General features: G+C 41.9%; 2 protein-coding genes across 5 annotated transcripts in view; one reads left to right on the plus strand and one right to left on the minus strand.

Moving 5' to 3' along the window:
• The window catches only part of LOC105837447, a 220,657-nt gene extending 205,235 nt beyond the window's left edge, over positions 1-15,422 (plus strand). For all 4 annotated transcript variants that reach the window (XM_036288060.1, XM_036288098.1, XM_036288011.1 and 1 more), the window contains 3 exons: positions 6,391-7,302; positions 7,840-8,362; positions 9,529-15,422. In XM_036288060.1, the coding sequence (XP_036143953.1) occupies positions 6,403-7,302; positions 7,840-8,362; positions 9,529-10,481 (2,376 nt within the window). In that variant the 5' untranslated portion in view covers positions 6,391-6,402 and the 3' untranslated portion in view covers positions 10,482-15,422. The remainder of the gene's footprint in view (positions 1-6,390; positions 7,303-7,839; positions 8,363-9,528) is intronic.
• A 4,493-nt stretch (positions 15,423-19,915) lies between these two features.
• On the minus strand, positions 19,916-27,763 carry LOC105837446 (LARGE xylosyl- and glucuronyltransferase 2). Its single transcript, XM_012682228.3, has 12 exons — positions 27,097-27,763; positions 23,467-23,615; positions 23,258-23,388; positions 22,998-23,181; positions 22,060-22,604; positions 21,807-21,956; positions 21,396-21,698; positions 20,936-21,132; positions 20,735-20,876; positions 20,459-20,589; positions 20,270-20,362; positions 19,916-20,154 (listed from the first exon to the last, which is right to left on the minus strand). Exons 2-12 carry the CDS (start codon positions 23,543-23,545, stop codon positions 20,049-20,051), a joined length of 2,061 nt encoding a protein of 686 aa, XP_012537682.1. The 5' UTR covers positions 23,546-23,615; positions 27,097-27,763; the 3' UTR covers positions 19,916-20,048.
• Between the last annotated feature and the right edge of the window lie 220 nt (positions 27,764-27,983).

Consider the following 27,983-nt stretch of genomic DNA (forward strand, 5'->3'; position numbering starts at 1 on the left):
GCTGTTTTCAAGAAGAGAATTTTTTCTACAATTTTCGCAACAAACACATCTCGCAGAGAGAAGAAAATCAACAAAGATTACACTCAGAGACGTTGCCTTTATGATAATTTTTAATTCATCCAATCTCGGATGCGTCTCGCGTATCTCGAAAAAAAGTAAAATTTTTCAAGCCAAAATGAGTTAAAGCAAAGCTTCAAGTATTCCGTTTCTCTCCCTCTGTCTCTCTCTCTCTCTCTCTCTCTCTCTCTCTCTCTCTCTCTCTCTCTCTCTCTCTCTCTCTTTTCTCTTCTCGGCGTTGTTAAATAACACGCGTTCTGTAGATGACTGCGCAAGATATAATTTCAATCATATTCTATATACGTGGCACAGTTGTACTGTACGCGCACTGTGTGCATTATACGTACAGGTAAGCAGATATTCGCAAGGATGCGAAATCCGGTTACACAAAGGCGCGTCATCGAGACCGTGAATGCACGGCAGGTGCATATCGACTTAGCGTCTATGTAAATATGCTCCGCGTCTCCGACTGCGTTACATTTCGCCGCTTATAGAGAAAGTTGCTCGGCTGCAAAGTACGAGAGAGAGAGGGAGAGAGAGGGAGAGGGAGAGAGAGAGAGATATTACACCTGTAAGCACGCGATCGTTTTACGTTGAATAACGTTGCCTTTACGTAGTATTTACAGATATAAATTCACTGCTTCCCTTCTGAGGAAGCGTGAGTAACTGTCGTTACGTCTCTCCGAATTACAAGCTTGTGAGATTCAGGAATTCCTTAATTTCAATGCTACGAGATTACCGTGTGTATCAAGAGGTACGAAACGGGACGCGCCGACTATAGATCGTGTGTAACCTTTATGCCGTTCTATTTTGGTATTTGCACAGAAATAAATCTTAATTTGGTCTCGTGATAAATACAAATTAATGAACTTCCCCATGTATATAGCGAGCCGCTTCGGATGTTATAATTACGAAATACCAACATACATCGGTTCTATTTTAGAAATAAGAAACGAAGAATCTTTCGTTTTTGCTTGTTAATGCTCTCGATTAGCTGAATGTTAAAGTTGATTAAACTTCTCCTCGTGCATAATGACACGCGACCTTATTCATACCTTTAATAAAACCGCGCGAAAATAAAACCTTCGAATAGAACTACTAATTCGTTCGCAATTCCGGTGGCGTTCCGGCAGTCAATGTTGAAACGGACTAATGACTCCGTCCTTATTCTCCGCTAATTAACTATTAACGACTTATCGGAAAAAAGTGACCTCGGTCGAGAGTTCACGCGCCCTATCCGAGAGCGCCGGCGAGCGCCGCGTTTATAATTAGAAAGTCGATTACGATGGTGCCCCCGTCGTTGCGCGGTGACCCGGCGTAATGAAAACAGCACCCCCTCGATAATTCACAGAAAACACCGTGCTTTTCTCCGGAACCGATCTGGCGGTACGATTGACTAAGCCCATTTGCTTCTTCTCGTGCAAATTGATTACAGCCGCCGTTGGAGTTGACTGTGTCTGATAAAGCGTTGTTACATCGTTCGTTATTATTGTAATCGTCATCTTGCAATTGCCCCGCATCGCCGGAACGATACGCGCTGTATAATTCGTACGATGCAATGTTGGATTTCAACGTCAATATTTATCAAGCGCACTGATCTGCAGCCTCTGCTTAATACACGTAATTTCGCGCGATGAAACTAGGATTAGTCGAATAAATAAACCTGATTCCAGATATAAGCATATTGAAGCCACATTATTTGCCCTCGCTGAACTGTAAAGTCTTGATTGACTCCAGACGTGCTGTAATCTATCACACGTCTCACACACACACACACACACACACACACACACACACACACACACACACACACACACACACACACACACACACACACACACACACGTGCGCGTGCTTTAATTGAATTTTCTGATCTGGCTAGAAATAGCCATTTAATTTTTAAATAATAAAGAAAAAAATTGTTATACAATTAAATTTTTATTTCACTTATATATATATATATATATATATATATATATATATATAATTTTGATTGTATACGTTTTTATTTTATATACAATTCTGGATATTTTGGTTTCTTATGATAAAATTTTATTTCGTAAATACAGGAGGATATAATAATTTCATTATTACTTTTTTGTTATCTCTCATTTTAGCAAAATAAAAACAGTTAAAAAATTAATATCATTCTCCTGCATTTGCGAAATTAAATCTCATAGGAAACCAAATATTTTAGAATTATATATAAAATACAGAATTATATGATATATATATATATATAATGAAATCATTACTTGATGTTTTAAGGAAATCAGAAGTTCTAATTTAAATTTTGACTCTATTCTTACATTTAATTAAATATGAATTAAATTTTGATCTTACCCTTACTTTTAATTAAATATAATTTTAGTCCAGGAAATGTTTAATGGTATGACATGAATAACTATATATTTACATAACAGATAGAAAGAGAAAGGGAGATATTTTTTATTATTAACATGTCACTTAAGTAAAATAAATTTTTTCCAAAGTAATTAATGCTAAAGCTATTGTATTCTCCTGCACGAAATGAAATTTTATCATAAAAAACCAAAACACCTAGAAAGAATCTAGATCAGTGCGTAGCGCGCGTTTGTTCAATAACATGTAAACCGCGGGATAAGGATTCTTAGTTAGTTAGACAATGTTTCCGTAACTAAGTCAAGCCGGAGGTCACAATAATAACTTTAAACTCACTTTGTACGGCGCGATTGCATCGAAAACGAGGTTCTCCTTTTCGCCTCACGGCCATTTGTATCACGACTGGGTAATTTAACAAAAAGTTGCTCGCGATATTTCGTTATTACGTTTAGCGCTTCTTACGACGAGAGAGAGAGAGAGAGAGAGAGAGAGAGAGAGAGAGAGAGAGAGAGAGAGAGAGAGAGAGAGAGAGAGAGAGAATGAATCTCTAAGAAGTTTCAGTGGAGCCCTATACATGAGCGTTTTTCTCGTCGAAGTCTCTCGTCCACGTTCAGTCCCTCGCTTCAAGCGTTATCTTAAAGTACATATAACACGTATAAATCCGTCCGCCATAACTTCTTTGATATTCTCAGAAGACGGCCGCGCGCGCGCGAGGGCCGTCGTCGTCGTTCAATAATCCTTATTTCTACCCGGGGAAAAAGTTTCCGCGGGAAACGGGCAACGGGGATATTGCGCGTGTTCCTCCTTCCTCGCAAATTACAAATTAAATTACAGCACTTTCCCGGCGGAAGCGCAAAGTTCCCGAAAACTCGTGACTGCGAATCACTTACGGTAATCTGTGTCTTACCCGCGCGATCGCTTCGCGATGAGGAGAGAGGAAAAAGAAGAGGGGAAAAAGGAAAAAAAAGTTGAAGCCGTCCCGGCGGGTGCTGTCCGCGGCGCGAAAATTCCTTCACCCTCTCCCTAAACGCCTCCATATTTGCGCGTAGCTTCCGTAGCGAAAGCTGCATCGTAACTACCGCTCTCGAAAGTCATTTATAAGCATCGCGATATCCGCCCCCATCCACTCGTCCGATATATGTACCGATCGTTACATCCGCCAATCATCGGTCGCCCGGTGTTTCGCGGGCGCCGAGACCTTATTTCATGCGCGAAAATATAGGACGGGCTGGGGGGGAGGGGGTGGAAGGGGGGGGAGAGATCCGACAGGATAACCACCGCCTCCGGTGTGTTGGCTCGCATGATTGATGAAATTTGTGTAGGAGCAACAGGGCATACTTGCCGCGTACCCTCCGGGAACGGAACGCTCCCTTGATTGATAGAGGGTGTTCGAATTTGAAATTCCACCCCGCGAAGAGTTGACCGCCCATTCTCCCTCTCCATCGCTCTCTCTATCTCTCGCTCCCTCTCTCCTTCTGCGGCTGATATTTTTTTTTTTGCACGGCACGCAAGCGTGCCGGACACGCACGAGCGACTTCCGCGTTTCCGCGTCCCGCGACGAGAGAGAGACGGGCGGGGGAGGTTCCTTCCGGCGGTACGGTACACGCGCCGCCAAAGGACACTCGACTCGCTCGTCCATCGTTCATCCGGGCTAAAGGCTGCACGAGTCCCCCGTATACAAGCTCCTCACTTTCCCCGTATCCTCGTTGGTTATTTACAAGTCAAATGCGATCGATCGATATACCCGCGACTGGGAGATCGAGAACGTGTGCAGGACCGACACGGCACACGGCACACCGCGCCGTAAAGCCGGTGGTACGCAACACCGAGAGACGGATGTATAACGTATATACGAATCGAAGCTCGGCGCATACGCGATGTCACACGAGTATCGTCTTTTAGCCGTCTCCCGTCGTTTTGCCGGTGTAATATTAACTCTCCGCGTACGTGCCTTTCCTCCGGAATACATTTCATGGAAGAGAAAACGCTCCGGCACATGTCGGTAAGCCGTGCAGACGCACACACGTAAGCGCCATTCGACGCGGCGCGGCGCGGCGTGTGTCACGGTTCAAAGAGCGCTGTTTTAGCCACGGATCTGAAACCACGCGGACAAAGGGAAGGCCAAAACGTGCCGGTTTTAAAGGACGATACGCATTCGCCCTCGGTACACACACACACACACACACACACACACACACACACACACACACACACACAGAGGTCGTATTTTGACCTCGCGGCAGGACCCCACCGATCGAGCTCAAAAGAACTGCTCTCTCGCGGCCGCGACAATAAAATCTCTCCGGGCTGCAAGTGCAGCGACCGCGGCCGCCCTTGCGGAGGGAGACTTCAAAAAGTTTCGGGCATGTGTACGCGAAAAGTTGGCGGAAATCTACAACGGTGCTCACGGTTCCCACCGGAGCGAGTCCGCAAGGATCTTCAGCGAATTCCACTTTGTTTTCCCGCCCGCGCCCGCGTGACATTTGCTTTTGTACCTTTCGAAATGGACGAGTGGCGCGATTTCAATTGTTGCATCGTAACTCGCTGACGATCCTGTGTCGACGATTCTTGAGCCAAGATTAAATCACGTGTGACCTTTTTTTCGGTCTTTCGCGAACGTTTCTTCTTTCGCTCAATATGCAAATATGTATGCACTGATAAACAAAATTTACTGAAAGGAAAGAATTTTTTCTTAGTTCAAAACGCACGAATTTAGAATCACGTTCTATCAATCGTTTTGAGATCGTGTTGCCTTTTTCGAGATGTAAACAGATTTCTTTTATCATTCATTTATTTACCATAGCTTCTTCTTTTGCTCGGCAATTTAAATCCGTAGGGAGATCCCGAATGAATTGTACTCGCTGCCCGTCGGCGGAAAGGCTAACTTTGATGCACAATCTCAGATTCCACGGCGATAATAAAAGGGTTGAAACTTGTTTTAGTCGTCGTGCTGTATTAATTTAACTTCGGCGACGCGTCGACACGATGCTAGCGTCGGAGAGCGCGATGCTGTAACGGTATTAAGCTAAATTGCCAACAGTTCTCGGCAGGGTGTCCCGTCGCGCTCTGAGATTAGCGGCGTTGACTAACAAAAATAAAGGAAATACAGGCTCGTGGGAATGCGAGAGAGAGAGAGAGAGAGAGAGGAAGACAGAGCGGCCGGGGAGAGGAAGAAAATCCCGGCGGTCTCCGATGGCACCAAACTGCCTCAGACACAGCCAGACTTGTCCGATAACACGGAAAGTCGAGTTTAGTCTTGCTGCACGGCGAGCCACGAGACAACTTTGCGCTGTTCACACAAGCGAGATTTCTTACCGCCATTGTAAGAAATAGCGGTATATTTACCAGCGGACGCATACGTCGAGCAAATTCGATTTCAAATTGCGAGAGACGCGGGAGTCGACGAGGGATGTCTTACGTATTTCGTTTTTTCTTTTTTTTTTTTAAATCATTTTTACACGAGATCACACGACGGCATTTATTATCGTTACGTGTCACGTAATTTGCTCGGTGACTGTCACGGACAATTATCCCGACATTAACTAAAAGTGTCAAATAGCGTACGGGATATTTGTATGCCACACAAATTATTCAAAATTATTAAGCGCCGCGTATTATTTAGTAATAATTAATTCCAGCCCGCGTATACGTAATATGATTATTCGATCGTGTAATTAAATAATGATCCACATCCGCGTTCATCTATCAATAATGGTAAATATATGTAAAACGCGCAGCTGGTTGCCCGCCCTAGTAAATATATGTAATATTAAGCCGTAACTGAAATATATTAGTTGCATGTTGCATATTTCTCTCTCTCTCCCTCTCTCTCTCCATCTCTCTCTCTGGCGGAATATCCCAAAAGACGAAACTCCGTTTCATGCATGTAACTACGCTCAGCTAAGTAAGTTTTGCGGTCGTGATATCGCAGTCACGTTCTAACATCGTCGCGCACGTTTCTGCTGTTAACAGGATTCCACGAGAATGATACCGAGAATGGTGGGCCGGTGGCTGCTCTGCGCGGCGCTGACGATCGCCCTGTGTCAAGGCCAGGTGGACTGGATGCAGTGCTCGACGTTATACAAGTGCAAGTGCAAATGGGTGTCCGGCAAGAAGACCGCCGAGTGTATTAAGCTGAACCTCACGGAGGTGCCGAGGAATCTTTCGTCGGAGATCCAGAATCTCGATTTGAGTGGCAATCGCATAACTCGCCTCGTCGAGAATGCGTTCATCCACGTCAAACTAGTGAATCTACACAAGCTACTGTTGCGTGATTGCGGCATCGAGCACATTGACTCGAACGCGTTCAACGGCCTGAAGATCATCATCGAGATCGATCTGTCGGGCAATAATATCCACCGTCTGCATCAGGGCACCTTCTACGAGACCCTGCGGCTGCGAGTGTTGTTACTCAATCAGAACAAGTTGAGGTCGTTGGAGAACGGCCTGTTCTTCAATCTCACCTTCTTGCAGAAGGTGACATTGTCGAACAACAGATTGGAGACCATCGAGAACAGAACGTTTAACAATTTGCCGGGTTTGACTTCCCTAGCGTTGGATGGAAATAATTTCAGTACCCTGGATCTGCAAAGTTTCGAAAATCTACCTAAGCTCGGCAGCCTCGAGCTCCATAATAATCCGTGGAATTGCAACTGCAAACTCAAAATGTTTCGCGATTGGACGATCGAGCGCAAGCTGTACACAAAGCCGACCACTTGTCAGCAACCGTCTCACATGGCTGGCAAAATGTGGGACGAAGTTAACAGTGACGAGTTTGCCTGCAGGCCAAAGATCACGGCCATCGGTCCGGCGATGAAAATTGAAATGAACAAAGGGGACGACGTGACACTTATGTGCAGGGCAACGGGAATCCCCCATCCTCAGGTAATTGCATCTTTGTATCGGCACTTATGTGTCAACTAATGACACTGATACTAAAGTGAAACCACTCGTAAGTTCCTATCTTAACGAGAAAAACAAAGCGGCGTAATATCAATGCCATTTTATTTGAAAATTCTTATAGAATAATTGTTTCAATTACTGCCAGTTTTCAAACTACTGCCGTTTTTGTCAATTATAGTATTAGAATAAAAAGTATGAGAATGTTATATATTAAAAATGTTTTAATGTTAACTGGCAGTAATAAATTTATATCTTATATGTTTCTTTTATTATATATTAATAATCAATTACATTTTGAGCTTGTTGCTTTTATTTTATGTATATTAAAATTTTTGCTTGAATAATAATAAAAAAAAAATGTTTATTATATAGTTATAAGCTATAAAAAAAATATATCAATTGTATTTAAAACGGCAGTAATTGGGGCAGGCTCTAATTGCCTTTTTATTTATATTTTACGGGACTTTTTTGGATCGCAATACGTACATTATGAAATATCAAGCGACACGTCTGTTTCAGTTATCATGGTCGCATCGTAATCGTGTCTTAAACACCTTTACTAAACGCATGAACAACGACAGAGGCTACGTACTCTCATCGAGCAACGAATGGCTGAATCTTACCATTATCGACGCGTTGCCCTCCGACAAAGGTGACTACATCTGCCACGCGAAAAGTCCGGGTGGCGAAACCGAGAGAAACGTGAGCCTGACCATCGTGGGCGACGCACTGGGCGGCAGAGAGAATTTCATCAGCCTGCCACTCGCCATCGGTCTGGGTGTCACCGCGTTGTGTCTACTGATCGTCACGGTAGTGCTCTGCGTGTGCTACTGTCGTCGCCGCCGCACCAGGCATGACGAGAAGGGCCTCGAGGCGGTGTCCCTGGAGCATCACGGTCTCGGCGAGCAGGAGAAGTCCCTGATCACGACCATCAACCCGGTCGTGAAACCGCCGAGACGCTACGAGGCGCCGTCCGTGACGTCGCACGGCACAGAAATGACGGAGCTGAACCGCACGTTGCTCGACAACGACTCGGTCTTCGGTCAGTACACAGCCTATATTACTAAACAGTGCGTGGCTAGATGCTAGCGAGGCACTACCTTAAATCAGCCTCGACAAGCGATTTATCTCGACTTCGCGTTCGCGGGACAATTAATCCAAGGTCGGCGGAATTCACCGGCCGACGAGGATTCTTAACGAGTCGCGAAACATCGGTCATTCCGCTGCGGCAATATTCTTCCTCCCCAAGCGGGAATATACATATAGGAACGACCGCTATATGTCGCTTATGTAATGTACAAATAGCGTGTATGCATGTGTGTGCGTGTAATTGTAAATCGATTCGTTCCGTGCCGAGCGCGGACTATGCGAGAATTGTCCGACTAGGTGCCATCGATCTTAAGGTAAGGAGAGTCCGTCAAGTGGCAGCTAGGAGACTAATGAAGATCCGTTAGACGTTTATAATACATCAGGCACCCCCTTAATACAACGTGCGCGCTGCGACAGCGCGCGATCGCATTCGTCATCCGTTAGGAATAATACTTTCTGTAAATAGGGCTAGAGCAGATTTTAATTTTTCGCTTCCAACGCGCGAGAACGTTAATTACGAATCGCCGTAACAATTGATAATTGTACAAGTAATGACGACAATAAAGTTCGGCCGAGAAATATGTTGCGTGTGTAGCTTGCGTGTCCATCGTTAATGAAATATTTTTCGACGAGATCACGCAGGGACTTGTATATCATAACACACTCAGTGAGAATTTCTATGAATCCGAAACACTAATAGAGAAAAATATATATACGACCTGCGCTTAAACGCGACCCGAGTTTTGTTGAGAAATTCAATCAACTTTATGAATACTGTGAAAACCTCAAAGCGGTACGACGTGGCGTACGCTTGACCGACAACTCAGGAAATGCAGTTTCATTTTTCGGTTAAATTGACAAAGCTTCGCGATCAATCGGATTAAGAGCCACTCATCCACGCTCGTCGAAGGGTAAATATCGCGTACCGAGGCAACGTCCTGGCGACGCTGCCTTTACTTGCCACACTCTCGCGCATACGTCTCGCGCGTCCAGCTCTTCGTACTCGCTGCAGATCTCTTCGCACGCGATCTTTTTTTTTCCTCCCGTTTTTTTTCTCGACCTCTCACTTAGATTTTCTTTTTTAACGTTCGTCCTTCTCTTTTGTTCATGTTCTCGCAGCTGACGGTGTCGGGAGCGGTGTCGTCGGCGGGGTAGGCGGCAGCGTAGGCGACGACGAGAGGGAGCACGAACGGGCCACGCCGGAACTCGACGGGGGTGGCAGCGGAGGTGGCGACGGCGGCGGCGGCGGTAGCGGTGGCAGCGGCGGTGGCGGTGGCACTTTGCCGCGCGGGAGTGCCGGTTACCACCACCGGCAATATCCGCCGGATTTACTGGCCTTCTCCGGCGGTCGTGGCGCATCGCCGACTAGCCAGGCGTCCACGGCGCCCGACAGCACGCGTCTGCCTAGTCAGCATATGATAACACCGTCTGCGACGACGACCTCATCTTACGGCTCGCCGCCGTCAGGCCAGTACCACCCGGCCGCCTTCAAGACTTTGCCGCACAGCCGCAGCGTGACGCCGTACAGTCTCGGACCGTCGTCGTCGTCGGCGTCGATGGCGCCGGTGTTACCGCGCCACGGTTACGTGACGATCCCGCGACGACCGCGTGCACCTAGTTGGAGCAGCGGACCCCCAACATCACCAACCGACAACCTCGAGCCGGTGTACGACAATCTGGGGCTGCGTACAACAGCAGATGGCAGCTCGATGTTGTCACTCAATAAGAGTCCGGAACCGTCGTCTATGAGGACCCGGCCACTTCCGGGCGTGCCGGGAGGGTCGCATTACGGCACGATTCAACGTAGCACCCCGAATATCCTGACGGGCAGTCCGTTAGATCGAGCGGCGCCGGAGGGCGCGGCCGAGTGGCCGCTCAAGTTGGCGGACGAGAGTCTAGACGGTGGTCATCTACTCCTCGCGCAACAGCCACAGCAGCAGCAACCGGCTGCCACTAGCAACACCCTCGGTAGAAAGATACCACCGAGACCGCCGCCAAAGCCCAAGAAGAAGTCGGGAACCAACGGACCAACGTTGTACGAGGACGAGGGAGAGGACGGCACGGAAGTATGATACCGTGGACATCGTCCGCAATGAGGACGACTGGTCGTAGTACGCCACGACGGGGCGTGCGTGACCACACTTACAATAAACCGGTAGTGCCTTTCGAGACGCGCGTCTCGCGGTCGGGAGGATCAACAAGGAAGTACGAGGAGACCTTCGTAGGATCACTTGTAGGATCCACGAATGAATGGACACGGGCGATTCGCCGAAACCGCTGACGATGACGATTTAGAACGGGACACGCCGATTGGACATTCGTATCACCCTAGCCCCGTTCCTTCATTTTCCCATCCTGTAAGTTACCTTGTAATAAGTTATTTATTGAACGCGTTTACAAAGCACCCAAAGTATCTGAGGTATCCGAGACCAGTAAATCGTGATCCGCGTGAATTATTTTCTGGGCGACCTGATCGTCCGAACCGAATGTTCTTCCTTGTCCCTTGACCCTCGTCTTCTCCTACTTATCGTTTTTCTTTTTCCCTCCCTTTTTTTATTAGGTTCCTTTAGCTTTTATTTGACGCTCGCCACGCGCCGTGAGGTGATAACGTGATAAATGTGAATAAGGTTCCGGACATTGCCGCCGGTATTAGTCGATAAGGCGAAACCTATTTCGCGTTTTGTGTAAAATTTACGCGAAGCACGAAGCAACTGGAAGTGCTGAAACGCGAGTCGTTCCGCGAAGAGCGATACCAGTGAATTCGTCTTCTATTCGTGTTACCCCGTAACGGGGAGTCGCGATCGTTACGGCACGATTCGCGTGTATAAACGGAAGTGTTAAGGTTTCAGAGGCAAGGCAAATGTTTTGCACATGTTACATTTATGCGGTAAACACGATGAGAATTTAACCATTGTTAAAAATCTATCTAGCTGTTATACGCCTGTCGCGTTCGTTCCTGTTTCCTTTTTTTTTTTAAACATTGAAATTCCGACGTATCGAAATCGTAGCGAGACTCGTTGCATTCACAAGCAACACGAATTCTCGTGCTAAGCTTACGCCGAAAATGGCGTAACGATCTGTGTCCCTTTTCTCCTTCTGTAAGCGCATCGTTAGACCAGTGCTCGTAGATCCGTAGAGGTATCTCGTATTCTGTCAACGACGCTTGTATCTTAACCCTAGGTGTGTATACTTACAATGTATACTCTAGGGTTTCCCGTGACCCCAATAAAATTTTGAAACTCCATTGAATTAGTAAAAGGATTACATTCTCCGGCATTTATTGTATATTTAGGTTATTTAATGAGTGAATATTTATATTTTTCACTCTACTTACTTTTAAAAAATTTATCACAATACGATAATTTTCTTGGCAGCTGTGATGAGAAAAGATTGACAGTAATCACGAAAAAAAAAGAACGATTTTGCTGAAGCATATTTAAAAATTAATTAGATATGGATCTGAAAATAATGTTGTTCAAACAAGAAAATTATGAAGGATATTTTACAACAATCTTGGTAATCAGGTATTACCTAAAATACCATATACTGCATAATTAATTCGTTCATCCGACAAAGTCATTTTCTAATCTATATCCTGTTAAATGTTTTTAGCAAATATTTGTCTTCATTTTTTCTATACGAAAAATAAGTGTGTTCACCTGGGGATTAGATCACCGACGAATACCGTTTTGCGATATTTACAGCGCAACGCGCGAATTGCTCGTCAACGTATCTCGCAAGTCTCGTAAACGCAATACGGAATACCCTATGCTACTTAAGTATACAACGGTGCCACTTTGTATTATGTTAAATGAATAATCACTATTTACAGCATGTATAAATCTATAGATGTAAGTTTTGCGATGACACTCGACGCGTTCGAAGTTGTAAGAATAGATCGTATCGCGAGGTACGACGGTGTACAATGAAACGGAAAATGGCAAGTGACGTGGTCGCTGCTAATTGCACGAACCGTTGACCTTTGAAATTCGTGTGATTCATTATCGTCGAAATGACCGAGGGGTCGGAATAACTGCACATTTTGTAAACGAGACCAATTTAACGCCGCTGCCCGATTGGCCTCTACTCGCCGATATCCGTGCTAACCGTGGGTAACACCAAAAAAAAAAAAGGTCAATTTTGACGTGTCGTACATATGTTCTCTTCCGCCGAGCCAAATTCACTTCAAATTAATTGAATGTTACGCGCGGTGCGTTCCAATTAGCAACAATTACGGCTCGAGTTGTTAGCAACTCCAGCGTATCCGCGTGCAAAAATTATCAACCAGGGGCGCGTACGCGCGAATCGTGTGTCAAGAGGACGAAGTCTCCAGTTAGACAGACATGATTTAGAATGATGACCATATTACGACGCGCCGTAAACGCGAAGTGAGAAGAACAGAATTTGACGCGTGTCCCCATTCCGAGATACATACGATCGTTACAATTCTACCGTCGACGACAATATATCGTAAAGTAGAACGTCCATGCGATGCTATATATCATCGACGAGCGAGCGCGTACGGACTTATGGTCCCGAATGCATGATGGCCGATAAATCGTCTCTCCTTGAAAACTGGAAAACACCGTCAGAGAGAGAGAGGAGAGCGCGGCTTGGCGCATTTTTCTTTCGCGTCATAGTTAACGCCTCTTCGAACGAGGGGAACTCGTTCGCTCCCTTTCCACCCCCCCCCTTTTTCTCTTCCTTTTTTCCCTTCTGTCGCGATGCGATTTCCGCGATATGAGTACAAGTGGTCCCTCTTTTAGCGATGCTCTTCCATTCCAGTCTCGCGGCTGACGCTGCCGATTTTCGCCAGTTCCGTACCCCTGCGCGCGAAACATCTGGCCGCGTTACATCGTGATACGGAGTGGCTTCACGTATGCTTTACTATCACACATGAAGAGCCACCCCCGCCCGGCGATATTTCACCCGCAGTAAGGGCGGGCAGGGAACGTTCTTTAACTGCGAATTTATCGCCGGCGAGCCATCCGCTCTTTATGCTTTTTGTTACCTTTTTATCCGGGGAGATTAACGTTTTCCCTTTCTCTGGCTTCAGCGGGGGGATTTTCGGACGTGCTATCGTTGTGTACAACTTGTTGCGATCGCGCGCCGTGGCGCCGGCGCCGTTCTTGATGGTAGCGGAGAAACACCGAGCGATCGAGTAAATCCATTTCGAATGAATTCCACGCGAACTTGACTTACCGTCGGACGACACTTGAATCCAAAGGGGACCACTCTCGATCAATCCTATAGCCCGCTGTCTCCCGACTTTGCATCACTGCGCTTGTTCAGGCAAAACAGCACCGGTTTTGCTCCATTAATGCAACGCACGGAATCGGGTCGCGATATACGGTGTACTTGGGAAGAGACGCACTTTATCTCGCCCGTAAAACTCGACGCGAGACGTCTCTTCCCACGTCCAACCTTCTTCGCATGCGAGAAGGTTTCGATTTATTAAATATCTCGACACTTCTCGAACGCGAATTGAAATGAAGATTTCCAAAAGACAAATGTTTAAGGAAACTTTTTCCCCTTCGAGAGAAAAAGGAAACTTTGTCCGCGTCCATCATCTTGCACCCTATGATTTCCTCTCGATCGAAGCCTCTTCGTTTTAGGATGTTGCACGAAAGTTACTCAAATCGCCATACGAATATTTAATCCTCTGTATACACGGTTTTTTTTTTGCACTTGCTCTACCACGCGATTCGTATTACATTTATTTTACACAAATATAAAAATTCTAAAAGAAAATTTTATAAGAAGATTTACATAAACATCTCAGAATCTTTATATAGTTGTTTATTGAAAAAAATATACAAATGTTATAATGATTTGTAGCTCTTAGGTGTTCACAGTTAGTCGTTATTTGACAAATAATTATAGTAATTATAAACGCAGTTGGGAATCTAATTATTCATCAATCTAGGATCACTAAGCTAGTGATCCTTCGCTGAACAGTTACCAGTAAATAAATGTTTAAGAAAAATATTAAAATACTAAATTAATATTTTTTAGATTTAATTTTCACACAGGTTTGATTAAAAACTTTACTTGAAAATATAATTACGTTAAGTAAAAAATATACGCCATATTGGTCGTTAACTAACGAACTAAACAGGAAAGCAATTCATCAGTAAATGATCATTTATGTTCAAATGTTAACAGAAATTGCACTTTGATATTCATGTACCTAGGTAAATACTAATCCTTTTAATTTTTGTTAACTTTTAAAAAATTAATTATTAGAAATGTTATCATGCCCTGGTAGTCGAATTGATATAACATCTGTCATGAGGGAGTTCCAGATTCGAATCCTGACTGGGGTAATATTTTTCTTGTGTTCTTTAATTTTTTTAAATTCTTATGGCATTATTGTTATTAAATCTGATGATAAAAAATCAATGTAAGATATTATTTCTAGCTTCAGCTTACGATTGCATTTCAAATCCGATAGATATCGTGGTCTATAAAACTGAAAAATATATTTAATAATTAGTATAAAATTATTCGTATCAAGGTCAGATGAGAAATGGCCTGTCCTCTTACAAAATTGTATTATTCACATGTTGATCTAATATTCAACTTATTATTACGTAATTATTATTGTTACAAAGCTACTTTTAAATTAAAATACTTTTTCGTATTCTTTTTTTAATGCAAACGCACGCTAGTTATTTACTAGTACGCATATTTAATTGGCTCTCTGAGTATTTACTAAAGTTCTTCCATATTTCACTTTTTTAATCAACTTTTCTTGTTTTAGAATTAATGCATATTAAAAAATATATATATTATTATTCAATAGTTTTTTTCTTTTTTATACATATGCACTATATTTTACAATATATCATGGCTTTTATTTGTTCACTGCCTGATGCAGTCACTCTATATTTAATTTTTACTATTCATAGTCCAAATATTGAATCTACGAATGTGGCTCTGTAATTAATTACGCTTTCAATTGAGAATTATATGCGACTATAAATGCTTGTCTTAATTTAAGAAAAAAAAAAGAAAATTGCATAGGACATCCCACCGTGTGTACAGAGGATTAATTTAATTTCATGAAATGGATTCTTTTCAATTCCTTTCTCCTGGCCTTTCCTTTCTTTCCGAGTTATTCTCTCCATTTCGCGACGATGGTTCTTCGAGATTGATTCGCGGACGCATAGAGTGCGACGGTCGCCAAGAGCCATCCCCTACCCCCGAAAAACCGGGCTTTCCGTGCCCGGATTACGCCAAACAGTATTAAGCACCCGACGACTGCGATCTCGGGGGCAAAGATGACAGCCATCCGGATGAGACGCGGTGGAAAAAATAACGGCGCGGTCGTGTCGCCTCGATTTTTCGCCGCGCCACCCGCGGAAATCGACAAGCTCGACGACCTATCGCGGCGTCGTGTTACCCGCCCCTAGCTCTCGTGCTCGAGAAAAATGTTCGGTCGCGCGATGTTCGCCGCGACAGCCTGAGAAACGTTCCCGGTTTCTCTGGGGCCAGTGCCAACCGATTTTTCCAACCACGATGATTTTTCTCGACCCTCTCCCGTTCCCCGTCCTCGGTTCTTTCTCCGCGAATCGGTGCTTTCGTCGAATCGATGTTACGCGCGGAACGCGTCGTATCTCCGCGCGTTTTCCTCTTCTCTCGTTCCCTTCCCCGTACCGGTTTTGTACCGCTATTCCCCGTTCGACGACCCGTGCATGCAATCGTGCGAATGAGAGGATGATCGCGCTCTCGCACTCGCGCGCGCGCGGAAAAATCGAGCCCGCACGATCGGAGAACAGTATTTTAAGCGGCCTAGCAGAGTCGCGGCTCGCCCAGCTCGACCGCCGTGCCGTGCCATTGTACATACACTCCCTTTCTCGCTCTCTCACCCCTTCCCCTCGATCGCACCCTCTGTCCGTATATGCGGCTGTCCATATTGTAAATGATACACGACGGAAACCCCGCACGGCACGCGTTCGGTCGTTAACCGGCGCCACGAGTATATTTTTGTAATTTTGTATTTTGCATCGCGCGCCTTTCTCTCCGCGTCGAACCGGCGTCTCACCCGATGCCGATTACCGGGGAGAATCAATTCCCCTCTCCCCTCTCCCCCCCTCCTTCGGTATCTGCCGATATCCGCCATTCAATCCCTCGAATTCGCGGACGTAACGCGGGGGGTAGCGCGAAATCCCACGCGCGTTCCATTTAACACTGTGGGAAAGTGCTGCGCGCATCCGACAGTTAACGAAGCGAATGTACGTACGTCATACATCCCCGGCGTCGGGGATAATTTATTGATTGTCGCCGAGTGTATCCCTGAATTGCGATTGCGAAACCGTCTCACCTATGCGTCCCGCGCCGCGGATGTTCGACACCAGATCGATCACCAGACCGGGTAATACCTATCTCGTCCATTTCAAATGCGATCGCCCGCACGTATCTTCCGTACGAGCTCTCCTCCCCCCTCCCTCTTTTCTATTTCTTCTCTCTCCTTTCTCTCTCTCTCTCTCTCTCTCTCTCTCTCTCTCTCTCTCTCTCTCTCTCTCTCTCTCTCTCTCTCTCTCTCTCTCTCTCTCTCTCTCTCTCTCTCTCTTTCTCCCTTTTTCACGTTCTCTGATAATGAGGAACTTATTAATTTTTAACAACGAAGTAATTGAGGTTTTTTAAACGAGGTTATTATTTTTATTCCGAGGATAACCGAGATCTTGAAATAAAAACCCCCTCAAATGTCATCGAAGCAATCGAATCACGATTCCTTCTATTTTCATACATAATGTGAAACTCGATAGATCTATTTTAAATTGTTCCCCAGTTATTGAGGATATTCCAATTTTTGTTTGTCGAATATTTTACGTTCGGCTATAATTACGTAATTCCAAGATACGTAATTCTCCATTTATTGCCAAAGTGAAAAAGAGCACATATTGCCGGGGCTGATACGCGCATTAATTATGGTGCAAAATTAAAAACAAGATTTCGCACGAGCGAAGGCCGTCATTAAACACTTTCATGATATCGCGATGTTACATCGCGTATTCTCAGCGCTCAATTATCTATCCAACTGCCAACTACAACGCAATGTCGTTCGCGTGATATTTCATATATCGTGCACGCACACTCCTCGCTTCCAATGCCTTTCGATTTGTACGTGCTCGCGAAGTGTAACGGTAATTTACATTAAAATAGGAGGTAATTTACGACTGGCACAAGCAAGCTCATTTGGGTTGCTCCCGTTTGTACGCGCTACACGCCGAGGGGAGCTTTTGGTCAAAATTTTTGTCGAAATTAATAGTATTAGTCATTTCAATAATTTTAATATATTCACATATCGCGCATATCATTAATATCATTTATATGATTTTAACATAATGGTTATTAAATTTGGTTATTAAAATTGTTAATTGTTGCTTTTAACAATTCAGATTAATTGTATTATTTCAGTGAAAACTGTTGATTATTAAAGTTATTACATATTTTGGAATTTTAATTTTAAAATCGAATAAATTTTTTCATTTTCCGATTTCTTGTAACGCAAACGTTTGCTCTTGCGCACGAAAAGATAAACGCGAGTATATTAAATTTACTGATATGACGCTTTCATTTTCTGCCAATCGATCGAAGGTACCGTCCAAATAGATCGGTCCAACTTACAATCTTCCGAGCAATTATTTACGAATCTAATTAGAAACACTTTTTATAAGATGTGCGTTTTGTAGTGCGTAGTTCAGTGAAAGCGTACGTACGGACCTACAGCGTATCACGCCAAGTATTCAGCATTTTTGCATTTATTGCAACATTCCATGAAATGATTTTGTACTCTGCAATTTATGGCATTACAAAGTAGTCACACGTATTCCAACGAGCTGCGCGCAGTTCCGTTTTTCTTCGTGGATCAAATAGGGTTTAAAGAAGACATTTAGGAAAGACATGAATTCTTTAAAGTATACGCATCTTTAAATTATATGCATTCCTGACACACAAGTATGTACGTAAAAATGTTCAGATTTCCCGCCCTTTATTGCAAATTCTTTATACTTACATATTGAATTTCCGTCTCGCACATAAAATAAATTTACATTATTTTTTGATAGCGTGCGAAGTATTCGGTGACTGACTTAATTATTCTCGTCTCTCAAGACTGACAATCTTAGAATTATAATAGGACAGTGTCTTCGTTTTACATACTTTATGGGCATAGTCTTCTCGCTATTTCTCGATAGAAGAGGGAGGAATTGCAATTATATCAAACGATGCGCAATGCTATCATCGTGAATTTCGCCTAAGTTAACTTTTACGAGATACTCGTAAAACTGAGTGTTCCTTTTTTAAAGAAATAATTCGTTAATTTATATATATATATTTATATAGCGAAACTTGTAAGCGTGAATAATTGTCATTGATTAACATCGATTGAAGCGAATCGAACTGTGTTCGTTTGCTTCTATTATTACTCGTTAAAACATATAAAGCGATCGTTGTTTAGTTGATAAGCCATTTGCCTAGTGCAAGAACAATTGTTAAAACTGCCTAATTGCCGCACCCATTGAAACAAAACCTCAATGAAGAAAAAACGCATAAGATAAAAGTATACAAAGTGTTGCACGAAAAACGCGAATATGTCGCTAATATATACATAATTCTGTTGACATATGTTGAACTCTATGTCGCGTAAGGATCGTATCTAATTCGTGCCCAACGAATATTTCTCTACTAAATCGCGAATCAAAAAAAAGAATAGGGAGAATAACATTTCGTCGACGCAATTTCATGCCCCGGACGAGAATACTGTGAGATTGTAGGAGCTAAGAAGATCGAAAAAGTGTTTTTATCGAAATATGTAAATCGGAATGATAATGTGAATGTAAATGATTTATATCTGCGTGTCGTATGTTGTAGATAATAATCTTAATCCGAAATGTAACATCCGCGTTTCTCTGCCAGATTCTACATACGTTAGAAGTGCTCGACGATCGAGGAAAAATTTCATCATTGTTAACGGAAATGTTTTTACCGTTATTCCTATTAAGTATTCTTACTATAATATTTGTACGATTAGTTTTATTATTGATTTTTTATTATCTCTACTATGTTTTAATATTACTATATTTGTTTAGGTATTGCTATAATAATTATACGTTATTTAGGCTATACAGTTACTAATGTCACCATTATTGTCGTCATTACTGTAATTAATTATGAGAAAGATATCTTGCCTTGTAATAAACGTCTCTCAATTTTCGGTGGATCAAATAAATGAATTTCCGTCGCGATTATGATTTGTACGTATAATGTATTAACATACTGGCGTTGTAAATATTATACATATTTTATAAATGAAAATATTTAGTGTGATTGTAATATTACAATAATGTACTGAAAAGCACCACTCTGTACACTCCACTAAATATATGGGTTAAATTTTAATAAATATTTCCCGACCCAAAGTCTGATCCATTTTTATCAACTGTTTTTCAGATACTTTTATTATTATTATTATTGGGATTGATAAATAATGCATGTTTTATTTAAAAGGATATACATTTTTATTAAGAAAATAGCGATATACAGGTTTTCATAATTTCATGAAACAGGTTTTCAGTAAAAATATAACGGACTCTTATACATTGTACTTTAAAATGTTAAAATTATATAATTTCTTAAGCTTTCTCTTCTTTGGTCTCTTTCTTTAGTTTCGATAATGCAGTCTCACCGTATTTTGCCATCAGCTCTTTGACAAATTCATCCTTCAACTTCTTAAGACATCTGTAGCAAGTAAAAATAGAAATTAAAATATTGTAAGACAAACAGAGAGTTACCTCATCATAATTTATCATTGAATCTTGAAATAAAAAAGCATATGCTATATATGCTATATTACCTTCTATAAACAGAATCTGTTCTAAATTTAGCGATATCTAAGCTAGGAGCGTGAGGTCGATGAATAATAAAGGCGTCTGGTAGAACCATGTATCTGCAATTTCAATTTTCGATTTAAATCTTGCCCTACATCAATCAGATCCGGATCAGAATATTTCATTATTCAAATGAATAAAATTACTGAGCTTACTTATAATCTAGCGCCGTTAAATGGGTCACGTATGAAACTTTATTCCAGCCAAATCCGACGAATCGAGTGTCGTAAAGCGGAGCGGATTTTGAAACTACTATATAAGGTTCGAAATCTGGTTCCCACGAAACCTACAACGGTCCATTTCTTACATATTTATTGTTTTTTGTTACATGCACATATATCTTATTTATCTCTAACAATATATTTAATATATATAAAGTGTCTTCCCGGCGGTCATAAGCATTTTTTTTAATTAATAAATCTCGCACGCACTTGATAAGGCTCCGTGCTATTTCGCCAAAGGCTGTAATTCGTAGCGGCGTGTCCCTGCGTCCAAACGTGATAGCGAAAGGTGTACAAAATACCACGTTTAAGAAATTTCAATAGTTCTTCCTTGTTGGCAGGGAATGTAAACCTATAAGGGGTGACTTTTCTCGATAAAATAATCTAACTTAGATCGCGACGAGAAGTTACCTGTAGCGTTCAGTTTCGAATGCTGGCACGATCAGGGCTACTTTGTCCGATTCGTTGATACTTAAACGATTGATATAGTTCATGATATTTTCGTACAGCCCAAATTGTGGTAAAAAGTCGACATCAAGTTGGAAGACGAATGGAGTTGGTACATATGATATCGCAGTGTTTCTTAAATAATTAATAGGGTAAAGATCCTGTGTGAATGAAAAATAATGATAGGTAAAAAGAGAATTCTCGTGTTTTTATCTAGAGACGATGCAACGTAAGATGAATCATAGTTTTATGTTTAACGGTATGTCACCTTAAAAAGTACAATTTCGTGAAATGTGACATGCATCTTTAATTTTTCAAGTTCTGACGATTGCAACTTAAAAAAAATTGCGCCCGTTTATATTCCGTGTTAGACGGCTACAACAAATTCACCGCGTTGCATCTCAGAGCCGCAGAGACAACGCACCCCGTCTTTGTACACGACGTGATAAGCGATGTTCCTTCTCGTTCGCAAATCCGCGGAGCTCCGCATGAAATCTAGGAAATTCTGAACCTCCGCGTCGGTCAGGTAAAGCGCGACGCTTATGGTCCCCGGCCAGTGTTTCGACAACGCCTCCAACAGCGGTATCCTCTCGACGCTACACTGAGTGACTAGAGCAACATCCGTCGGCGAGTACACATTGTATTCGTACTCGAGTAGAAAGGGGTGGGTGCGATACAAAAGGGTAGCGCCTTTCTCGAATTCTCGGCACGGGCTCGATTCATTGTACTAAAAGAAAAAAAAAATCGCACGTGCGATGAGAAAATCATTACAGTTGTCCTAAATGAAATGCTAAGAGATTTTGTAATATTTCTTCTTCTCTTTTCCTCAACTAACTGGAAGCGCGCTTTCGTGTTTGTCACAGCCGAATAAGCGCTTTCGCAACAGATTCCCGTCCATCTCGAGGAAGACCCGGTGCAGTTTCCGGAACTCGTTAACGTGCTTATTGTGAACGTCTTGCTTTCGCGGGGAATTCCAATGGAGTATCTAAAAGTAATACAGACGCTCTCGGTCAAGGATCGATCAATTCTCATTTCTCCGCGCTCTCGGCGGAGGACGACGGTACAATTGAAGTTAAAATGGGACGTACGTTTATGCGATTCGTGTCGCGATAGCACGTGTCGCTTATCGTGTGATCGCTCAGCTGTATATTCCAGGTACATTCTATCCTGTACACGATAGCCGGCTGCTCGCTGATTACCGCGTTTATCACGTCCTGATCGGCCAAGCTGGTCTCCGGTATGTATCCTAGCACGCGTTTCGTCACGCCCTCCCAGGAGCTCGCGAATCCTCCGTCCCGTAAACGTCGCAGGTGCATCAGCATCACGCCGGTGTTGAATCCGCGGCCCAGGGCCGGCCACGGTCGCTGGCCGTACGACAACGCCTTTACGTACCAGTTGCTCTGGTTCTCGACCAGGCCCAGGGTCTGAACGGCCGAGAACCTCTCGAACATCCTCCATAACGGATACATGTCGGTCAGAACGGTCACGTCCGTGTCCAGCACGAGCACCCGGTCCTCCCGCATCGCGTCCGGCAGTATCAACTTCAGAAGACCGTAAACCCCCGAGTAGTGCTTGTTCGGTATCCAGGAGACCCTCGGCACCCAAGTTTCAGCCTCGTAGAACGTTACGTTCACTAAAATAATCCCGACCGAGCGATCAAAGGGAAGGAGAAAAGAGAGGTATTTCACTTGACACGCATCTATCCGGTAATTGTGAAAAATACTCGTGCACGATATAAAATGAAAATACTTTTTACTCTCTTTCTCTTTTGAAAATCTCGATTTTAATAAAACCCCGCGTATGCACCCATATCGGAAAATTTAACAAATTCAATTAAACGCATTTTATATTTACGCCGGTAAAATAATTTTTTCTCTCTTTCTCCCTCCCTCTCTTCCTCTCTTTTTACACATTGTAGGTACTTGACGCGCCACGTTAACACAGACGTGGGATAAAAATTAGGTTCCTCTGCTCCCGTGTGCGTCACAAAGGGATAGTGCGTGCCCTGTCGTAAAAGCGTACAAACCATGTGGCAAATCCCACGTTCGGAACAGGGTCGAAAGCGTTTTCCTCGCAATTTCGTCGACGAGCAAATGAAAATGCAACGGATTCGTGCGATAAAACAGAATGGACTTCACTACGGTTACGAGGGCGAAGGTTGAATTGTATCCGGCGCACACCATGGCTATGTGTATCGTGTTGCATTTCACCTTGAAAATGTAGAACATCACTCGCCGGCGTGCAACGGCGGACGCTGATGAAAGTATAAGGTTTACGAGCGTTTACCTCGAAATTGTTTTTTAACTGCGATCGTTCGAGTGAGCGATCCTCCACCCGCAAACTCGATCTCTCCACCCCCAACGATAACGATCGCCACTTCCCTCCAACGCTCGTTTTGCCTATCTCCACGGATGGGACTGGAAACAACGTTTCTTTGAATCCTTGTCAGTACTAAAGAGAAATCGATGTGTAAACGTATCGATTGTCGTAATTACCATTCAGTAGCAGGTACAAATAAAAGATCACGGACGGTACTAAGACACCGAAGAGACATCCTAGCCATGATCGAGCCATTGTAATGTGCCGTACATGTTTCCCAATTCGCGATATGATGTCGCGAATGAATTAGACTAGACGTTGGAATCTATGAAAGAGAAGAAAATTAATACGAGACCTGTACAATTAAAGTTTCTCATATCCCACGTTAAAAAAGTTCCCCCTTTTCATGTAAGTAATCATGAAAATAAGTTTATGTAAATAATGTGTAAACATTTTTGAATATTTTTAAAATCTTTTACCGCATAGTTTTCTTTAAGTAATTTTGTAAAATAGACAATCTGGGAAGAAGTGTTTTAAATAATTTAATCGCAAACAAAATATAAAAATTTTGAAAAATTATATACATATGAAGAACTGAGTTTGAAAAACAACGTAGAATTAAAAGAATGAATCTTCGTGTGAGAATGTTCAATTATACAATTCTCATGAAATATGACACATACTAACAAAAAACGTAGCAAAATAATTCAATTTGTTTACTATTTATTGTTTAGAAGATAGCAACGGCCAAAAAGCTCTTGGGTCAAAACTTACCCAAGAGAAATATATCGATCTTTCTAAGCTAGAGAACTAAAAGTGGAAAACTCGATATAACTCCCACATGCTTTGCAATTTACCGAGAAGCATTATCTTTGATGACCGATAAGAAAGGATGCCCGAGTTGAGTTTCGTCTAATTGTAGTTGACTTGGAACATGCGCTAAGGCAATTAAACGGCGGCCAGTTTGCGAAAGTAACACGCTGTCATTATGGTAAATTTGATTAACGCTTAATAATATCTTGGTAGCGCGGGATATTATTAATAAACGTGCACACCGTTGCTCATCGCTCGATACCTACTGATGCGTGATGAAAGTCAATAGATCATGTTTAACATGCGGGTTTATGAATGCGTTATATCCAATTTCCTCACGTTATAACAGATAACAACTATGAGCACGACGAAATCATAATGCATGCAAATTAGCGCCACAAATGAAAATGTTGTATTCCTTGCGCAGAAATTCGGGGGATAATTATGCCGCGAATGCGAATTCATGCATCAGTATTCGGCGCACATTTAACGGGCGAACATTAAAATCAAGCTGCGCCGATAAATAAACGAAGTCTGATATATATTGACTTTTCATGGCCCGATTAAACTTTAAAAGGCTGGTTTTAACAAATGTTCTCTTTTTTTAAAAATATTTGTATATTTTTATGCTTCTCTATCTGATGAGGCAGATTTAAAGTACAACAAAAATCTATTTCCGCCTCGAAAATTTGTAACTTGCAAGTTAAATATTAAATTCACAAATAAATTTATAAATTTATAAATAACATATATTATCTCTCTCTTTCTTTCTCGTTTAAGTTATTAAATTTTAAATTTTCCCTTTAAAATTACAACTCGTGAACAAATAATGTTTTAATATTTAATTTTTTAAATATAAACTTTCAACTATAAATATTTAAGTTCTTCTAAATTTTCTTGATATACCGAGAATATACTAAACACAAAGCGTCGAAAACAGTTTTGGCAACAAAGGATTGTTATGCTTCGCATGAAGAGAGAAAATATAATGAAAGATAATATTAATTTGCTCGCGTTTATGCAATTGCGATAAAACATACTACGTAATAACGCCGGATAATTAAAAATAAATACAAAAAAAGATTAAAAATGATTTGGTGATATAAAACGAAGCCGAGTCCAAATAAATAGAGGACAGTATACCTTTGTGTAACAAATTTCGACATTTTTCATTGTATAAGTTTCATTAATCTATGAGCTCTTTGCTTCCTAGTTTTTACCCTTTTCCTTATTATCTTTTTGCTTCTCTGAGGGCTGGTCAATCAAAATTCGCGAGATAAAAATTAACGAACTTCAAAAGAGACAAGAAACACGATTATTGATAAAACAGTGCAGAAAGAAACAAATAGGTAATATTGGCAAAACAAAAAAAAAACAGTGAGCAGGGAACATATTATAGAGAGAGAGATTAGCTTTTAAAATACAAAAACAATTTAAAAATATTCTTTCAAGTATTGACATTGGTTTATATATTTTTATAAATTTAAATTATTACTTACCTACTGTTTTAATATTAGGAAAAAATTGAACTCCGGCCAGAGATACAATAAACATGATTTATCTCTGAACAATGTAGTACAAAAAATGCGTAGCGAAGTTGTCAAGAAAATCTTTGTTTTTATTTATTATTAAGTAATAAAGAAACATTATCGTCCCTTACAGTTTACCTTATACTTTTTGGACCGTCCTGTAACTACTTTCCTATTACTAATCGTGCACATGCGACATTCTTGGACAGTGACGTACTCGTAACGCATATACACTCGCACATTTGGCGACAAAAAACGATCAAAAAAATTTAACTAGACTCTATTTCACATGCCAGTTTCGAGTATCATTCGCAGTTATTACACTACACGGCGAACTATTCGATTCCATGAACAAATCGATTATTCATGAATGCCGACAGTGTGTCGCATTTTCGTGCAATTTTTTTCCCTCTTTTTTTTTTAAATTTATTTTTCCGATCCGGCAAGAAAGAGAGAATGCTAATAACAACTTATTCAAGAATTGAAATTATTCAAGAATTGAAACAAGAAGGAACGACAAGCTGCAATCTCGTTTAGCTTCATTTACAATTTTATCTAATATCGCGCTCATCCAATTTTCCGAAAAATATCAGTCCGAATAGATCAAAACTTCGAAAGTAAAATAAATATCTAGTTGTATATAATTCCGTTGCGGTCCGCTCATGTCCATTTTTACCAATGTAGATTAACCCTAGAGTGCTATTGTGTGGGGAAATTTTCACCCAAGTGCCAAGTAACAGTTTTTGTTATTAAAGTTTTGATTTAAAATATTTAGTAAAATCTTTTTATATTAAAATAATCCAATTACACTAACATCTTACAATGTATAAAGTAGAAAACAATTGTATTTATTCTAAAAAATATTTTTTAACTGTAGAAAAAAATCTTAATTATGTAAGCGAAATTTCACCCCGAGCATTAACTCGGAAAAATATGAGTAGCACTCTAGAGTTTAACTTTAATCTCAGTTTATAACTTAATCTTTATCTTCTCCTAATTGTAGGAACTAAAAAAAAAGAAATAAAAAGAGTAAGTTTTAAACCGAAAGATTAAAGTTTAATACGGTTTTTTTTTCTACTAAAATTTGGATAGTTTGAAATAATATTTAATAAGGATTTTTTACGTTAAAAGTATTTAAGTCAGTTCTGACATGTGTTGCAACCTGCAAAATGGGAACAAAACTTGAAAAAAAGTGCTGTTCTCAAAAGTGTAAAAAAATTCTTAATTCTATCTCCAAAATATAAATAACACTCTAGACTAACACTTAATCTTTAATTTCTGGTTATAACTTATTTTTCATCTCTCCATAATTGTTACAAACTATAAAAAGAGTAAATTCAACGAAAAGTCCAAGTTATTAAAGTTGCATTGATAGAAGTGGATACATCGGCGCGGCGCCGTAAAGTCACAGGCTGCGAGCTCTCGTGACGAAACGCAGACAATAACATGATTACTCATACGTACCCAGCGCCGGCTCAACCGTTGTCTCTGCCGTACCGTGCATCCGGCGGTCCCCAGGACAAGCGGAAATGCCGTCGCGATTTCTCCGCAGAGCGAGACACGCTGGCGCGAGCGCGCGCGTCTTTTCTCTCTCTCTCTCTCTCCCTCTGTCTCTTTCTCTCCCTTTCTCTTTATCTCTGTCGAAGCTACGTGTCCCGCTGTTATTGTCGCCGGCGAAGACGTAAATTGCCGCAATTAGCCCCGTCGCGACGATAACGCTTGGATAGCACTCCCATCAGCCGAGCGCAAAACGCAAGGGATCGTGTTCCTTCTCCACGATCAACCGAACGACGCAGCAAACGTCGTCACGGAGTGACGTGCCGCAACTACCGCCGCGCGACCCGAAGCTCTCTCGCGCTGTCGTAAAACGCCGTGGCCGTCGGCAACGAACGTGCCGGCGACCGTTCCCGTCGCAAGATGGCGGCCGCGTCTCTCCGTCACGTGCGGCGGAACGTGCCGTCTGGCATCTGGCATCGCTCTCTCCGCCCCAGTTGCAGCATCCGTATGTGTATTATGTAAACGCGACATGTATTATGCGCATCATATTAATATTGTTATTATACGTATTTATGCGTTATACCGGGTGTAATAAGAATGTTGGGAAAATTTTTAGGAAATGTTCCCCGTAAACTTAAAGAAGGTATAAATTTATAAAGAACGAAAATTCAATAAAAATAACAAATTGATAGAAATAATAAAAATGTTGAGAAAAGTTTAGTGGTTTTTTTTAATACAAAATATCAACAAAAAGATATATCTTAGATTTAAAATAATTTAAATTAATTTTTAATCTCCAGGTAGAAAATTGCTCTTAAATTTTTTTGTATTAAAATGTAATATAGAACAATCTG

The sequence above is a fragment of the Monomorium pharaonis genome, chromosome 1 (assembly GCF_013373865.1).
Source record: "Monomorium pharaonis isolate MP-MQ-018 chromosome 1, ASM1337386v2, whole genome shotgun sequence".
Taxonomy (NCBI): Eukaryota; Metazoa; Arthropoda; class Insecta; order Hymenoptera; family Formicidae; genus Monomorium; species Monomorium pharaonis.

Coding starts and splice junctions, on each gene's coding strand:
- LOC105837446 (XM_012682228.3), bottom strand. CDS start 23,545: ATGGCTCGATCATGGCTAGGATGTCTCTTCGGTGTCTTAGTACCGTCC. Junction 21,133..21,395: donor ACGTCGTGTACAAAGACGGG/GTGCGTTGTCTC, acceptor TCATTCACACAG/GATCTTTACCCTATTAATTA. Junction 20,590..20,734: donor ATAGCACGGAGCCTTATCAA/GTGCGTGCGAGA, acceptor GGACCGTTGTAG/GTTTCGTGGGAACCAGATTT.